The 18,870-nt window shown below is 35.7% G+C and overlaps 1 protein-coding gene across 8 annotated transcripts in view; it reads right to left on the bottom strand.

Annotated features, from left to right (window-relative positions):
* The window catches only part of DENND5A (DENN domain containing 5A), a 70,815-nt gene extending 52,253 nt beyond the window's left edge, over positions 1–18,562 (bottom strand). For 2 of the 8 annotated variants that reach the window (XM_087717851.1, XM_087717829.1), the window contains exons 1-4: positions 18,169–18,562; positions 5,058–5,129; positions 4,422–4,531; positions 1,722–2,382 (exon numbers count right to left, since the gene is read on the bottom strand). In XM_087717851.1, the coding sequence (XP_087573977.1) occupies positions 1,722–2,382; positions 4,422–4,531; positions 5,058–5,129; positions 18,169–18,310 (985 nt within the window). In that variant the 5' untranslated portion in view covers positions 18,311–18,562. The remainder of the gene's footprint in view (positions 1–1,721; positions 2,383–4,421; positions 4,532–5,057; positions 5,130–18,168) is intronic. The other 6 variants (XM_087717841.1, XM_087717819.1, XM_087717836.1 and 3 more) reach the window with 3 other exon arrangements.
* Between the last annotated feature and the right edge of the window lie 308 nt (positions 18,563–18,870).

The raw sequence follows: 18,870 nt of genomic DNA on the forward strand, positions 1-18,870 counted from the left end.
GTTCTATCTCTAAGCCAATTCCAAAATTTTTACAATTATTGCTGGATTCCAAAATTTTTACAATTATTGGAATCAGACTGAATCAATTCACTGCAGGATAAATGCCTCTTCATTGTGGTTATGGACCAAAGTCCAATATACTAAATCCAGTGCAGTTTAGTAAAGAGGAGTTTTTCAATTCCCCAATCTAAGACAGGGAAAGTAGGACAGGAAAAGTCATCCAACATCCATGCCTATGTGAGGAGTAGAATAAACCTATTCATTAGGTTCATACAACATACTAAACTGCAAACTAGACAATCAGTTTGTACTGCATAAGGCTAGCAGCAACATCTCTGATGTAGCATTCTCAACATCACTTTTAAGAACATGTTTATTAATAATGATATGTAGACATAACTTTCTTCTGAGATGTTTCTTAAGCTTCCCAACAGAGCTATAGCCCTGGTGTCCCCTGGGGATCTCCCAGGTGTTGCTACTGGCTGAGACTTTGATAAAGCAGTGCAACATTATAACAACAGCCAAATATTACCTGAAGACATTTTGCACAGGTTACCAATCGTGCAATATATATTTGGTCAAATACTTTTTCATTACAGAATCTAGCAAAATGAACACATTATTATGCAAATGTTTGTGTAGAAAATTAGTTTGCATGCTTTTAAATTATGACTATATTGGTTTGGTAGACTTTTCCGTTTTATTTTTTTCTGCTTCAGCATGAAGCAGGGCAAGGAATAAAGCCATATCTTGTGTCTTTGAAACTTTATTGGATTATTTTAGATATTCATGGAAAACAGCCTTTTCCCTTTCAAAAGATTTTAAAACAAGTGAAGCATGATAAAATATACATATTCTAAGTAGCTGCTCAGAGTTAAGTTCAAGTCTTTATTCTGTGTTTGGTAAGAAAAGGCAAAAAATAAAACGACCAATTACATTTTCTCATTCGGGACCACTCATTTATTGAAAGCCAATAAAACAAAACTAAGAAATAGAAAACTGGTGGGACTACCAAATAGACAAAGTGAACTAAATGAAGAAACTAAAGTACCCTGGGACTTTAGCACTCCAACAGACAAGTAGCTGGCAAAAGCATCCCAGACTTAACAATTATCGATAAGAAAGATTAAAAAGTCAGGATAGTGAATCCTGTAGTACCTGGAGACATCAGAAGAGAAGACAAAGAACTGGAGCAAAAAACCAAACAAACTGTAAATAGAAGAATGTCTGTAGCAAAAGAGCAAAGATAGTACCAATGGTAATAGATACCTTGGGTGAAATCCCAAAACATCTGTAGCATCACTTGAACACAATTGGCATTGACAAAATCATTATTGGTGAATTACAAAAGGCAGCTTTACTTGGTACAGCTTACATTCTATGACAATACATTTAACACCATCAAACAATAACATCTGCCTATCCCAAGTCCTTGGGAAGAATTTAAAAGGTGAATAAAATTGCCAAATCCAGTCTAAACATCTGGCTGACTGTCTGATCAACAATAATTATCACCAGTCAATTACAAAATAGTTCACTTCCTGTAATGATGCCTTTAACATCATCAAACAACATCTGCCTATCCTAGGTCTTTGGGAAGGGCTTGACAGGCAAATAAAAATGCCAAATCCGGTCTAAACATCTGACTACACAACAACAACAACAATGTAGTATTTTAATGAACTTGCCCATCATTTGAGATTTAAAACAGCTATACTCACGTTGTGAATAAAGCAATATCTGAAATTCCAAAAGAGCACAGGTGAAGAGTTGAAGCATATTCTCCACTCCGAGTAACTCAAAAACATCTTTGACTGGAAAATCAAATAATGGCAATTCATTGGTGCTTGGCCTCTGGCAGATTATAGGTCCATAAACTCCTGAAAACCTTAGAGATCTTCCTGCTGGAGGGAGAGGAACTTCATACAGAATGTTGTAGATAAAGCTTTCCAATGGTAATGGTGGTGGCTGAGGTGAAGTTACAGCTTGATGGAGTTGTTCAAGCACTTTCCTACATGCCTTCATGAAAGACATTGGAGTGATCAGACAAATACACTTAGAGACATAGAGCGTGTCTCTACTAATGTCGTATGAGTTAAATCGCTGTAGTTTCGATACAGAAGTACCATTACAATCCTCTATAGTGCTAAGGTTATCTTTATCATTGGTGGATGGAGCATGAAGAATATCATATTCCGCATTGTGCATGAGATACAATGTCTGCATTGCGCTACAGATTTGTTTACTGGTAACTTCCTCATAAAACGTTAGAGAAAATCCAAATGTCCGTGATCCATCTTCACGTGTAATGATGAATGAATGAAACTGAGGTTCTCTGGCATCAGCTTGTGTCTTGAAAGACAGACCTTTAGGCATACATAGCTAGGTAAGAGAGAAAGAAAAATTGGAGAGAAAAAATTATATACCACTTACTTGAATACATTTTTAACTCTCAGTATTAAAATTGATTTGAATCTTATGTTTCTTCCTACGGTTCATATTTATAGAAGAAACCTTTCCTTTGTCCTCATTCCCATTTGCAGTCTCCCAACATCCCCCCCCCCAAAAAAAATTATTAGCCAAACCTTTCAAAATACTGTGAGATATAGTGCAAGAGGAGTAAAGATACTGAAGAAGTTATAAAAACCACACCCAATATAATTCAAATAAGTAAAGGAACAGCTCAGGTTCAAAACCATCAGATTTCATTTGGAATAAGACTGCACAATGCTCTAGATTCAATTCAGGAGAGGTGCTTTGGAACATACAAGGGCACAAATGCTGCACTGTATTAGGACTGTGTTTCATCAGTGAGAAGTGGCTGATTTAATGAGTTGTAGACAAATAGTGCATTCATATTCCCATGAACAACCTCTTTTGATCAAATCTACAGCCTTATATATTCCTTAAAATGTCAAACAGGGAAATAAAATCTTGAATCCAAAATCATTCCTATTATTTTTAAAAATGCCTCCAAACCATCATTAAATAGACAGAAATGTAAATGGGCACTTGTTCCTCTTAAAATAGAGAGACAGATTTGTGGTCAACATATTTATTAGTACTATTTAATTTGCCACATATTAGAACAAGTGGATTTAACTTTATAACTGCTCTGAAAATTCTTATTCTGAATTCTATTCACATTAGTGTCTTAACCCCACCCCAAATTTACAAATATTAATTTTAAGCTTTTTTTCACATTTTCCATTTTTTCCTCTGCAAATAAAATAAGCTTCAATTTTTAAAATATTGGTAAAAATACCAAAGTGCTCATCTTGTCTTAGCTATAACACTAAAAAAACCCTCTAAAAACTGTAATTCTTTCCCACAGATTAAAAATAAACATGATGAGCATGCTACACAGACATGCACCCAGACAAAACTATCTCATTTGTATTTAAGGAACTTATAAACCAACTATAAACCTATAGTTGTGCCCTAAAGTAGTTCTCTATCATTTAAACAGGTAAGAAGAAAAACCTTTAAAATAGATCATGGGGAAATGACAGAGTTGGGACGAGATAAAAAGATTTTATCTATATGACATTTTGCATCTCTAAATTGACTTTTCCTCCTTTTTCTATCATTTGGGAGACAAATCTTTATTTCGTTTCACTTTATTTTATGGAATAGTGTTCATTCTTAAGTTATTTAACAGATTAAAGTTAAAATAAATAACTTTAAAATAAATATCTTAAATACTCCTAGGAATTTTTGGTCCTGTTCTAATTCTTGGGGAACCCAAAGGGATGAAAAATAATTGCTGACAATCTATATGCAATCGAAAGGGTACATGTTCTGTACCTCAGTTGTAGTTTAAGTACTGGATAAGTAGGTATAGAAGGTAGTTTGAAGTTTATGTTCAACATCAGACATGTGCTATATTTTGTTTTATTGCATATACGTATATGTGGATGGAAGCAGAATCCAGAAAATGATACAGAGGTGCATACAATTCTGAAAAATGTAGTGATTGTTTAACAGACATATATATATATATATATGTTTTTATTTGTGCTGATAAATAAATAAAGGAAGACTAGTATAGATCTATTTCAAGCTATTTAGCTCTCATCAGCTAGCCATATACTAGTCTTCCTTTATTTATTTATCAGCACAAATAAAAACACAAATATAACAAAGGCAACAGTAAAAATATTGGGTTTCTGTCTGGATGGACTCTTGTGACGAGCCTAATGACAGAGAGTGGAAGTGTGACCTTCCTCCCACACTTGGGCATACCAGGGGTTGTGACTTTAAGTATATATATATATATATATATATATATATATATATATATATATATATATATATATATATATATATATATATATATATATATATATATATATATATATTCATCATCACACCATATTGATTCAAGAGCAAAAATGGGGTGTAAAATATAAATTACCAACCATTCCCACGGCATCCTGATCAAAGGGATTCCATTCTACATTTTCTGGATAACGAGCCAGAACTTTGGATTTGAATGTGCGTCTTAATGGAGTTTGTTCAAAATTTTCACCTGAAAAATTGAAAAAGAAGTGATCAGTCACAGTATTTTCATTCAAACGTTATTAATGTAGATGCTAGAAAGAACATAATTAGGAAGTAAAGAAATATTTGAATTTAGTCCTTTTAATAGAAGCAGGAAGTGCAAAGTAGTTATTAGCAAGAAAGAGGAAGCAGAATGAAATTATAGTATTGCTAGTGCCTTGCATATAATTATCTCATTGCGCTTTTCCTTATATAAATGTAACACAAGCTACTTCATTTATTTTAAATATTTATTTGTACTTTAAAACCAATTCCCACTTTCAAATTAGTTAGGAAAAGCACATATTGATAAAAGATGCAAAACTTAAATAAAAACTTTAAATATACATAGCATCAATTTTAATTTTATTTGGTTTTTATAAGGCTGGAATCCATCATCCGTTATAAAACAATTCTGTGAAGAAAAATCAAGAAGGCACAGATGGTCAAGGGACAGAAATACTAGAAAAGAAATATGAACCAGAGTTTTGATTATTTTTCCTCCTGGTTTTTACCTTCTGCTGAACTTGAAATGAAACGGCCACCACCATCTTGGGCTTTAGAGGCCTGTATATACTGGCATAAAGCTATATAACAAATAAAAAGAACACTGTGTTATAATTTAATAGCGTCAATACTTAATATGTCTACAAATCTATTTCTTAAAAATTATTGAAAAATAATCATTATTATTATCTAATTCCACTGTATTTTGTCTATGTCTGCTGAATATGTTTAGACAAAGTAATATCTAAAAGAAGAGATACTGTAATTTCTACATATTTTACAAAAGAATCAGCTGCATTCTTTACAGCAAGCTATGTAACAGAAACACTCACTTTAAATATGGAGTAATAACTTTAGATCATTAACTATAAAATTCATTCTAGGTCAGGTGTGGGCAACCTGTTGCTCTTTTTGCCGAGTTTCATCTCCCTGCAGTTATGGCTAGCATGTGGTATTGGGAGCCTATAGCTCATTGACATTTAAAGGCCAAAAGTAGACACCCTTGTTCTAGGATAACTCATAAATAAAAACTCATTCGTTCTCCCAGCTATAATTAATTGGTTATTAAAATTACTAAAGGAATATACTCCTTAGGAATGTATGGTTTTGTGCAATCAATGTAATTTCATATATAATGGGGAAAGGAAAGCTATATATCAGGGATGGGTTGCTTCCGGAATTACTGCCGGTTCAGTGCACACAAAAATTTTGCTCTGTGCATGTGCATGTTAAAAAAAGAAAAAAAATACATTTGTACAATTACAATTGTTCTGCACACGCGCAGAACCAAAAATAAAGATGGCAGCCCTGTAGGAAAACTGGTTTGGGGGTGAGGCAGGCCTGGGTTGCTGCTGCTTCCAGCGACCCAGATCGCCAAACCACTACTGGTTCGACCGAACCAATCTGAACTGGTAGGAACCCATCTTTGCTATATATGTATGTGCCTTCTAGTAAGTGTTGACTCCTGGCCTGAATAATCCCTGCAGTTTTTTATAGAGAGCCAGTTTGATGTTGTGGTTAAGATCAGAGGTGGTATTCAGCAGGTTCTGACCAGTTCTGGAGAATTGCTAGCGAAAATTTTGTGTGGTTTGGAGAACCAGTAAATACCACCTCTGACTGGCCCCACCCCCATCTATTCTCTGGCTCCTGAGTCAAAGCTGATCAGGAAGAAATTGGGATTTTGCAGTAACCTTTTCCTGGAGTGGGGAGGGAATAGAGATTTTACAGTATCCTTCCCCTGCCATGTCCAAGCCATGCCCACCAAGCCACGCCCACAGAACCAGTAGTAAAAAAAATTGAATTCCACCACTGGTTAAGATACCAAATTAGAAACCAGGAGACCGTGAGTTCTAGTCCAACATTGGGCCCAAAGTCAGTTGGGTGACCTTGGGCCAATCACTCATTCTCTCAGTCCTAGAAGTAGGCAATAGTAAATAACTTCTGAAAAAATGTTGACATTAAAAGCCACAAGTAGACCACCCTTGATCTAGATTAACTGTCCAAATAAATACTCATACAGCTATTATTAACAGAATTAATTAATTCTCTAGAATTCAGAATGCACACATCTCTTCTTTTCAACGTTGTTGCAACTGCTCGTTTGTTTGTACCTTCTTCTGGATTAACCTGAACCAAATCATGATTTCTTTTGCAACTATAAAACCAAGTAGTTAGCATTTTAAAAGGCATATAAATAAGTACTAATAGCAAAGAGGAGGAATAACAGGTCCAGCAATCCCTCAAACTAACAGAAGGAACACCCTACTGGCAATATGGGTTTCAAAAGATAACACGAATCTGACTTCCAAAGAATTCTACTATGTCAAAATTGAAATGACATATTATAAATAATATCATATAGTTATATTATCTAAAAATGCTTTATTGGTAAAACAGCTCCTCATTATATAGCTATACTGCATCGGCAAATTTTACAAGAAAAACAGTACAGTAATCTTAAATACCACTGAAGAAACTTAAACCAGAAACATACTAAGAGAATTTAATAAAGCCAATATTTTTACAGCAATATTTGTCACACTTTATTTCCTAGGAATGAAATCTTAAAAGGAAGGGATTTTTAACTCCAAAAATAAAAGTTGTCACCTTCACAAATTGAATAGGCAATGAGTATGCCAAGTGTGACAGCTGTTAAAACAATAGAGGAGGAATACATGAAGCATGTTTCAAAAAGCTTAAAGCTTTTATCACCATCTGCATAGTGGGACTGTGGAGGAACCATTTATTGTCCAATGCATTCTGATTAAGGGGCAAGCAGTGCTGATTTTGGAACAGTTGCTGTTAGAGTCTTTAATTAGTTAAAATGATTTCAGTTTCAGCTTATATCCTTATTCAAATTGCTTGGAAAACCTTATATTATTTATACAAAAATGTTCAATTATCATAAGAACATACAACTTCACAAACATAAAACTGATTATGAAAAATGAAACATTAAATGAGATAACTCTGTATACATGAAATAGTGCCCGAAAGAATGAAATGTGTTTATATATACTTATATTGATAACATATAAGTTTCAAGGAAAAAAATAAGTCTAGTTGCCTTTTGAAAAAGCACTTTTGGGACAACCTGGATGACTGAGAATCTCCATAGACATATACATTTTAATTTGTATTAGCCAATGACGTAGTTCAAAGCATGCAATATTTAAAACATGAAATGATAGCACTTTATCACTAATATCTAAAATTATAATTCAATGAAATATTTTAAAAATCAAAAACTGAACAGCTTCTCAAATGCACTAAAGCTTTAATTGACTTGTATATATAAAAGGAAAGAGAAAGTCATTGTGTGGTTTGTTGCAAAGTGCAATGTTTGAACCAAGTGAGAGATAGAGAATTCCTCAATCTTTTCCTCTCAGCCTTCTTCCTTTTCCTTATAGTCTGTTCCTTTCACTTATACAAGATAAATCTTCAAACTGAATTATTTATGCAACTGCTCTTTAAATCCTTCACAGTCTGAGAACCAGTTACAGGTGTTCAGAATAATATTTTTGTTCATATTTTAGTGCATGTATTCTTTTATGCAAACAATGACAAAATCATAACGTGAACATTACAAGAAAGATTAAATATAAATTCAGCGTTAGTCCATTAATAATTATTTGTTAAATTTATTTTAATATTTATAATACTGGTAAACTATATAACTAACACTGATAAAACTAGCAGGAGTAGCCATTATAGAGATTCAATGTGTTTTCTTGTTGAAATAGTATCAGGACTTTTGTAAAAGAAAATATGGAAGAACACTTAGATCTTAACAAATCTGAGAGAATGAACATACATTTTTGATCAAGAAGTAACTTTGGTGAACATTCTGAATGATTATTGCATAACTAATTATTATTATGGTTGATCACAAAATCACCCAGATGTTTACATTGGAATTTGCATATTTATTCACCTATTGAGTACTTCCCAAGAATCTAGGATAGACAGATGTTTTGTTTGATCGTGTTAAAGGTATAGATTTATCTGATTTACATTTGGTCATTTAAAAATCACTCAAAGTTACAACAACCTCCGGAAGGGAACTAAACAGCCCATAAAGCACTTCCAGCCATCATAAAACATCATGTGGCTCCCCCCCCCCTGCAATCACAGCTTGGCAACCTGTTACATGTAGACCTGTGGCCAAGTGTCCCACAATGATGTGATTGCTATTTGTAATCTTCTCTGCCAGCTTTCCCAGAAAGTCAATGGGGAAGCCAGTATGGAAGGTTGCAAAGTGCTGCTGTCTGTTGAAATGACTCCCTCTCATTTCTGGAGGCTGGCTGAAAGAGCTGTCTACTGAGCAGAGCTGAACTCTGGCAGTGTGAAGAAAATGTAGCTCCATTCCTGAGGCTACCAGAGCAGTTCTCTTCCGCACATGGAGAGGAATAAAAATCCTCCTCCTTCTCTGGGGAAACAGAGGTCAGGCATAGGAACACTATTAGAGAATTGTGAATGAAGACTGATGAGCGATATTTAATAATTCTATACCATTTCTCAATCTGAGTTAACTTTTTGTGCTTACCATTTTTTATTAGTTTAACTACCCTGAGCTTGCAGCGTCCCCTAGTATAGGAGGCCAATAAAACATATTTCTAGATGTAATTAGAATATGCAGGCCGCTCTGCTTATGCAGAGGGGGGAATGGGGAAGAATCCCTCCCCAAAAAGGACAGTTTATTACAAAATTTAGTCAACAATATACATATGAATAAAAACAGATTTATAAAAGTTTCTTAGAGAATTAAAGGAATCATGTAATTCTTAAAAATCTTGATCTCCCTTTGGGATTATAAATACAACCATGCACACAATTGTTTTGTCATGTTAGCCATAAACAACACTCTCATACTGTACTGCAGCTCCAAAACACTTTAACTGAGCACAGCTGTTGTTACATCAGCTACACCATTCTTCCCCAATGTATCAGCTACCATATCACGTCCGTCTCAGTTACTTCTAAAACAAAAGAACTCATTGGTGTTCAGAACATGGTATACAACACAACGTTCTTGAGAGAGAGAGAGAGAGAGAGAGAGAGAGAGAGAGAGAGAGAGAGAGAGAGAGAATAAACGATCTACAACAAATTCATTTTTAAATGTCATTACGATTCTAATCTCATTTTCTTGCAACGCTACCAAAATAAAACTACTCCAGTTTATACAAAAACTACCCAGTAATTTTTAATATTACTGAAACAAATTTTAACACTTACACAAAACACTCCTACCAGTAATGTACCCTTAAAAACAGTGGAAAAATTGACTCAGTAGAGAAATGTACTAATATGTGAACTTTTATGAAGTTCTGATAAGATACTAAGATACAGACTTCTACTGAGTTATTAGCTAAATTGCCCATGGAAATATCTTACATTACTGATTTTTGGAGGAATGAGCTCATAACCTGTTACAGGAAAATATTGTCTCTTCCACCAAAGCCAGATTACAACTAGAGAAATTTGTCATGAATGTGAGAAATGCATGTTCAAATGTTTATGCTTAGAAATAGGGCGTTGGTACTTAACTGATACGCCTCTTCTAATAGGGTGGACTTCATGTTTTACAGGGATATGCAATGGATAAGTTCTTTTAAAACTTAAAAAATCCATTTTTGCTGGAAGCAATCTGTGCTACTATTTTTAAATAGATAAACTAAATTATGAATAGAAGTTTCTAGTCCTAAATCCTGTTTTTCACTAAAAAATGAAATGTAGCTTTCAGCATGTACCATTAAGAACATATATAACAGCAAATATAGTAGGAAAAGAAAAACAATAAATATAGAGATATATAAAAAACAAAAAAAGGGAAACTAAAGTGATTTATTCAACAAAAAGGAATATTTTTATAGTGATAGAAACAAATCAAAGGAAAGAAGGCAGCCATATAACTGGTATGGTAGCACCAGTACTTCTGTGCAGTTACAAACTGTTGCCTAAAATAACAGCCCAGAGGTTTGGACTTCCAGAGGTGAGTCTCTATCAGATACAGTAAATGAGAGAGAACAGATGACTTCACTAAACTGAAATTAAAAAAGGGGAAATGAAGAAAACTGCTGTAACAAAAGAATTCCATCTTCATAATAAAAGATTTCCAAAAACTCAGTAACACCATTCTGATTCAGATGAAGTTTCCAGAGCAAAATGTCCTTTCTTTCTTCTCTATAATATAGAAGCTAATTATTTCCTAGTATGTAATTCTTGATACAGGTAGTCCTCAACCTATGACCACAATTGAGCTCAAAATTTATGTTGCTAAGTGAGACATTTAAGTGAGTTTTGCCCCATTTTATGACTTTTCTTACCACAGTTAAATGAATCAATGCACTTGTTAAATTAGTAAGCAGTTTGTTAAGTGAATCTGGTTTCCCCATTGACTTTGCTTGTCAGAAGGTTGCAAAAAGTGATCACATGACCCAGGACACAGCAACTGTCACAAATATGAACCAGTTGTCAAGCATCCCAATTTTGATCAGGTGACCATGGGAATGCTGCAATGGTCGTAAGTGTGAAAAAATGTGTTGTAAGTCAAAGACTGCCAATACTTGTAAGTAAGCCAAGAATTTTAGGTGTCAAAATACATCCAAAAAACCTGCAGGTGGGCTTATCCATTAGTATACTTTTAAAAAAGTAATACAGGTAATTCTTGACTTACAACCATTCATTTAGTGACCATTAAAGGTTACAAGGACACTGAAAGAAGTGCCTAAAGACTGCTCTTTGTACTTACAATCTTTGCAGCCGCCCTATAGGCATGTGATCAAAATTTAGGTGCTTGGCAAACAATATGTATTCAAGGTAGTTGCAGCATCTCAGATCATGTACTCGCTATTTGCAATTTTCTAGCCTGCTTTTCATAAACTACATCAATAGGGGAGCTGGATTTACTTAATGACTGTGTGTTTCCTATAACAATGACAGTGATTCGCTTAACAACTGTGACAAAAAAGGGTTGTTGAAGGGAGCATAAATCATTTAACAACTCTCATGCTTAGCAACACAAATTCTGGTTCCATAAACTGAGGACTACCTATATTCCAAATGTATATGATAATACTTTAAAAAAAATGCCATGAAAAATGGATTATCCATTAATTACCCACAAAGAAGTCAATTGTGAAAATTTAAACTACAAATATTTCAAGAGTCAGCTTATTTGTGGTGGTACATTTTATAGAGTATTTTGGTTAAAAATTTATGGATCAGCTTATCTACAGATGGGCTGTATACGAGTATATGCAGCACATGAAATTAAAGCATGTGACACAGATGCTCAATTTAAAATCATGTTCTTGTGATGTTCATAGCTTTACTTAGGAAAAATTTAATTGCTTGTATGTGGTTTATGAATTATTAAGATTATATTAAATAGTGGTACAGCTGGTGGAGCTGCTGATGGAATTACAGCATTATTTTGTTGTGGATTACTGAAAAACAATTGTATTTTATTACTAGATATAAAAAACAATTAAAATTAAATTCTTAAAGGAAAAATAAAATTAACATTTTATTAAAATGTATACCTCATGATTGGTTACATTGGAACCAGCCACACAAGTTGGAATTAAATTCTTTTTAAATTATTGATTAATTGAGCTGCAACCACAACCTGTATTTTCTACAGGCCCAATGGGTCAACCGGAAGTTCAGAAGTGATCCTTTTCCAGCTTCTGGAATACCTCTGGAGGTCCTGGGGAGGCCGTTTTCACCCTCCCTAGGTTTCAGAAAAGGCTTTCAGAGCTTGGGGAGGGCGAAAAACAGGCCCAACAGGCCAACTGGAAGTTCAGAAACCATCCCTTTCTGGCTGGGAAAACATGAGAGAAAACTGAGCTATGTATGTTACATTTTGCCTCTGAACAAAAGACAGAATGTAATATCTAACAAATCAATGAATAAAAACAGTTTAAACCAACTGGCATCTAGGAAGGCACAGTATTCTATTACAACTTTGCAACAACAAATGTCTTTTATCATTGTTAGTGATCCTAGCAATAAATGACAACGTTCCCACAGTCAAATTTAGTTATTCTGAGAACATTACGTTACACTTAACCCAAAACTGCCTACTATGTATGTCAGATTACTGTTTATACTTAGGAGTCATTTTGCTTTATTTAGAACACTATTTCCCTCCGCCTTTTTCCACTGAAATGCCAACTTTTACTTCAATAATTGCCACTTAAAAGATAAACTGTTTGAATAGCACAGAGAACTTTCTATAATTAAAAATACAAACAGTGGAGGAAAAGCTACACAATATATCCAGTAGGATATATTTCAAGAAGCCTGAGCGTCTACTGAACAAAGAACGGATTTTGGAACAAATTTGAGCAGAAATCCATATAACTCTTAAATCTAAAGCATAAGCATAAATAGACAAACTGTTTTAATATTTAGTACACATAAATATCCTTTAAAAAAAACACAAGGAAATATTCTGCTTATTTTCATTTTTCCCTTCCTACTTCATACTAATACAAAATTTACTTTGCATAGTTGTGATACAGCACTTTATATAGACCTAACTGTAGCTAATTTCAGGATCATTAATCAAGAAATCATGGAATGCTAGTAATCGTTATGAGCACTCAGTATTTAAACAATTTATTGTTTAAAATTCAAGTGGATTTAATTTCCTGGGGGGTAGACTTACAGTGGTATGTAGTTTTAGCTATTGGAGTATTCCCACATTATCATGATTATGATCTGGGTGCTCAGTTATCCAGCTCGTGACTACAACATTGTAGCCTGCCTGATCACATGATCATCATTTGTAACATTACCTGCTAGCTTCCAACAAGGAAGGTCAATGGGGAAACCAGCAGGGAAGGTTGCAAGTTCTCCTATAAGTTGACCCTGCTGGTTTTTCTCCCAGGGAGCTCCATTATGGAGAATGAGATCTTGAGGATCTCATACGTTATTGTAACCCTACATCCCTGGCTATTGCTATTGCTATCTGCACTCTGTAGAGGCCCTCGCCACCTAGCTTGCTCTTAGAAGTCACTGCACGACATCATCTCACATCACCTGCAGACCTTTATCTTTTATAAAATAAATATCTTTATTTATCCTTCTGTTATCTTCACTCCCCCTCTTATTGGTATTATTATTATGATTATCATTATTCTATTGCTTTGCATGTACACTTAGAGCTTCTGCACCATGGACAAATTCCTTGTGTATCTAATCACATTTGGCCAAAGAAAGTATTTAATTCAATTCAATTCCCATCTCACTCTATAGCACCTGTGTGTACCAGCCCTCCGCCCCGCAGCCCTAAGCACACCCGTGCACTCTTTGCTTGGAATTTCCGCCTCTTCCTGATTACCGAACTACATAATCCTGGAGTTATGGTGGTAAAGTGTGATGACACACTTTGTGGCCGCATTGCTTAACAATGTAAATTAGTGTTATAATTGCAGTTGTAACCCAAGAACTACATTTATGTACAAATAGTCAATCAGTCTACTTCACTGTATAAGTACATGACATTCTTACTATGCGCTACAATGCACTGAGAATATTCACTCATGGTTGAGTCAACAGAAGATTTCTAAACATGAAATTCAAAAGGAAATTAAAAGCAGAAGTTGTAGAAATGATCACTTTGTTTGAACTACAAAAACTCTTGGGTAATAAAGCAATGATTTCTACATTTAAGATTAATTTGCAAAAAAAATTCCTAGTAATTATATTAAAATTTGAGGATAAGGGTGTCTAGGATAATATTTCATCTATGATAGGTTACAGAAAGTTTACGTCTTAATCATTTTCACAAAATATCCCTGGATAAAATAAAACAGGTTAAAGAAATTAATCAGATCTTCTAGGTACTAACTCATTTTATATTTTCATTAAGGCCAAATCTGATAGTACTAACAGTATGGACATGCAATTTTAAATGCCTATTCAGTAGTAAGTTGTCAATGGTAAAGTAATGGCAAGAGGAAAGAAACACAAAACATAAATACAGTGAACAACAATTAATACTCCAATCTAAGTAACTGTGCAAAACCAAAATATGTTACTGCACCCCTTTATTTTAGCTTATTGAAATATGAACAAAATGCAACATTTGCAAGTGGCATAAAAGTAGTCTTTGCTTTAAGAACTAATAAAGACAAATATTTTCAGACAAGACAGCAATACATTAGACCACAGGGTTCTTATAATACATTTTCTTCTCAATTTTTTGTATGTACACTCTATTGAACGTACACTATATATAGAAACAAAAACAGGCTAATTCAAACTTAGGCTAATTATTAGATGAGGCACTCTCTAGAAAGGTCTATTTATGAGAACTGAAGGGTGCAAGGTAATGTATTCATAAAGATTTTAAAGGGATTGGGGCAAGTGTTATATAGTATCTCTTTAGAAGCTATGCCTTCATTACATCACCATATAAGCTCATGTACTGTAAGGATACAATGATTTGCAAAGCAATTATATGGAACACAAAAACATGAAATGTATGATAAATTTTAATATAAATAGTAAATGATGTTACATAAGCAATGACTGATTATTTTCATATTACGTTGGCCCTTTCCCACTCTCCTTGGATTCCAATTAATATCTGAATTACAGATTGTGCTAGCTTCAGCTCACAGAATGAGAGTATCTATAGCAGGGGAATTCAACTGGGAGCGCGAGATGAAAAAACTTGGGTTTAGAAGTTTCAAAATTGTAGTGTATATGCATAAGTATATGCATATAATTTTTTACTTTTGTAAGGGGTGCGAGAATATATCAGAAGCATTCTAGGGGTGCGGGATATAGAAAAGGTTGGGAACCCCCGATCTATAATATAATGCTGCATATGGTTTGAGATCCAATGGGATCTTACTGCATACATTCAATTAATTCAGTATACTGACAATCAAAAATTTCAAGTGTATTGAAGCAAGAAATACTAAGTGATTCAGCTTGGCATGCACACTGATATCTTTACAGTTTGTGATTTTTTTTCTCCTAGACCAGTTTGTCTCAATCTTCCTAATGCTGTGACCCTTTAATACAGTTCCTCATGTTGTGGTGACCCCCAACCATAAAATTATTTTATTTTTCCGTATTTTTTCAAATATATGTGTTTTCCGATGGTCTTAGGCGACCCCTGTGAAAGAGTCATTCAACCCCCAAAGGGGTCCCGACCCACAGGTTAAGAACCACTGTCCTAGACACTTTAAACATTTTAAGGGAAATATAATATAATTACATATAATCTTTGAAAGCACAGGAAGAAAATAACACCTGACTTTCATGAATTTTATCAAAATATTTTGAAAATAATTCTATCACTGCATGAACCTGACAGATAAACATACATATCATTTTAACAAGAGAACCAAAATTTAAAATATTGCTAACAGTAAATGAAAAAAATATCCTTTATGTTAAACAAGAATACTTTATAATAAAAAATTAACATAAAGGAACTAACAGTGTTATTCCACATAATATTTCAGAAATTACAGTAATTTAAGTTATTCATAAGTATGAACAAAGAATAAAGTCAGATTGGTATTCATTTGACAAGCTCTGGGTGATTTGAAGTACATTAGCAAGGATATTCAACTCCAGATAGGATCCATAATGAAATGCTTCCATAATCTATACAGTACTGTATGCTGCTGATAAAAATAAGACTGTTATAACCAGGAATATGAGAGTATGTTCAGGGTTGTCAGCTCCACTCAGTTTTATAAACAGTAAATACTTATTTAAACTGTTTTTGAAATAAACTATATGGGTTAGGATTCTTTACACTTGTTTACATATTTAACAATTTTCATAACCCATACCAATACTAAAAAAACCTCTGTGTGACTATCAGCGATCAGCGCTTTAAATTGGGTCCCAAAAACTACTGATATATTACACTGTAACTTTATTAAAGGGATTATTATTATTTTACATGGCATGTTCTTTTAGCTATTAAATTTTGTGCCAGTAGTAGATTCCATGTTCTCTACAATTATAACCCATATAGAACAGTATTTAATCAGGTTGAAGTGGTATTGTGATCAAAGCATCCTGATCCAGATAGGATGGTAAATGGCATACTACTTCAAACTGGAGAAATGTTGACTATATGGTTGTCTTCTTAAAATGCCACATTATGGTTTGCTTAATTAAATATTGTATTAAACAATAAATGTTTATACCACATTTTAGTTTAGTTTTATGCTGTTATGATAGATCCTGGGGTTGTAAAAAGTAAATGATTTCACAAGCCTATCATTTTAATATAGAACATTATTAAAGGCAGTATATATAAAGTTGATTGCATTATAATGGAAAGTTATATTCCCAATCCTTTATATTTCACTTTAAAAAATATAATATGATTATACAAAGTAATTAAATCCTGGAAGTACTTCACACATAACAATGGAACAAAATTAAAATATATTTTTAGTAATTCTTATGCTAGCTTAGAAAATATTATGGTTATATACTGAATCCATTTCCTAACTACATAAGTGTTACTCTCTCAACTGGGAGATTAGTTTATCCAGCCATTCTTGAATATGTGCAGAAGATAGAAAATAATTTAAAATATTGGCAGATGCCCCAAAAGCCATAATAGTTTTGCAATACTTCTGTAACTTCTTCTACTTCTTCTTTCTCTTCTGCATGCAATTTAATCATTTCTTTTAAAAAATGTGTCAAGTTAATATGTTTAAGTATAACACCACTCTCCACAGAAATGGATGTTAAGTCAAAAATACACAAATCAAAGACTGTTAATCTGAAAACAGGAAAAACCAAGAAAAGTGTTTCCTGTATCTTATGTGGTGACTGCCACAATCTTAAAAAGCAGGCTCTGCCCTCCAAAGTACCAACTGGAGCAATTAGGGAGTTCTGATAGCTCAAGGAGAGGAAAAAATAAGCTCCTGTTGTGGCCAAAACAAAGCAGCAGCTGTTTTCAGCCTCATCCCAGAGAGCACCCTTCGCTTTCCGCACCAAGCAGGGGGAACCCCCATACTCCCCACCCACCCACATCTGTCACTGTCCTCTTAGGCAGCCCGAGGGAGGGTGGATCGATGCTCAAAAGAAGTTCGAGCTCCGTTATGTTAAACTAAGCCGCCCTTGGCGGGGTCAACGCAGCACACCCAAGGCATTTGTGAAGCTTTTTCCGTTAGTGTGGTTGTCAAAAGCGAATGTGTGTGTGTGTCCCTCCCTCCCTCTCTTTCCCCCTCTCCCCTTCTCTCTGTTTCTCCGTGTGTATGTATTTCTCTCTCTGTGTGTGTGTGTGTGTGTGTGTTTCTCCACACACTCTTTTTCTCTCCCCCCTCCCCGTGCGTGTTTCTCCTCTCCCTCTGTCTCTCTCACTCTCTCTCACTGTGTGTGCGTGTGTGTGTGTACGGTATGTCCGTATAAGAGAGACCGAGAGAAAGAGATGTACGGGGAGGGGGAGAGAGAAAGTGCGCGTTATCTGCCCGGGCCCTAAGAGGGGCAAAGCACCATCTACAGTCGTCCCCGCTCCTCCCTTCCTCCAGGGCATCCAAACGACGCCATGCATCCGGCGGCAGCAAATTCCCGGGTCCGTCCAAGCTGCTGCGCTTCCAGAGACTGCGGGGCTGAGTAACTCACCGGAGAGCTCGTCCGGTTCCAGGCCAGTCTCGGTGTCCAACCCACAGATCACGAAGTAGTCGGCGAACCGGCCGGGAGCAGATGGAGAGGAGCTGCTGCCGCCGCCACCGACCCCGTCGCTTCCTCCCCCTCCTCCGCTCATGCTGGAGAAGCCCCCGCGAGGCGGGACAGCTCAAGTCGTCCGGCGGGGAAAGAAGAGATTAGGGGACGCCGCCACCGCCGCGGCGCTCGCTCCGTTGGCTGTGCCTGCTTCAACGGCCCTCGCTTCTGCCGCCGGCGCCGCCGCTGCTGCCTCCATGACGGAGCGGCCAGGGCCGCGCGCCGGGCTGTGAAGCAGGCCCGACAGACCAGCGGACAAACACGCATAACAGGACGCTCCCTCGCCGCCGCCCCCTCCCCTCCCGCTCGCCCTCCCTCCTTCCCTCCCTGCCCAGATGTTTCGAGGAGGGGGGGTTAGGAATGGAAGCAAGAACCGCAATGCTGCACATGTGCAGTGAGCAAAAAGGATGACGTGATCCTTTGCGGGTGGATGTCTGAGGGGTGGAGCGATGTACGAGGAGATCAAGGCCGTTCCTCTGTCGGTTCTTTCTTCGGTACCCAGAGAGTAGCGTTCCCGTCAGGAGGGGTTTCCATCTTTCTTCTATGGAAACGTTCGCCTATTACTATTTCTTTGGGCCCTTCTATTTCCTCGTCTTTTCGGTT

This window comes from Thamnophis sirtalis, unplaced genomic scaffold, assembly GCF_051295495.1.
Source record: "Thamnophis sirtalis isolate CommonGarterSnake01/CBP01778 unplaced genomic scaffold, rThaSir2_p1.2 scaffold_1, whole genome shotgun sequence".
Lineage (NCBI taxonomy): Eukaryota > Metazoa > Chordata > Lepidosauria > Squamata > Natricidae > Thamnophis > Thamnophis sirtalis.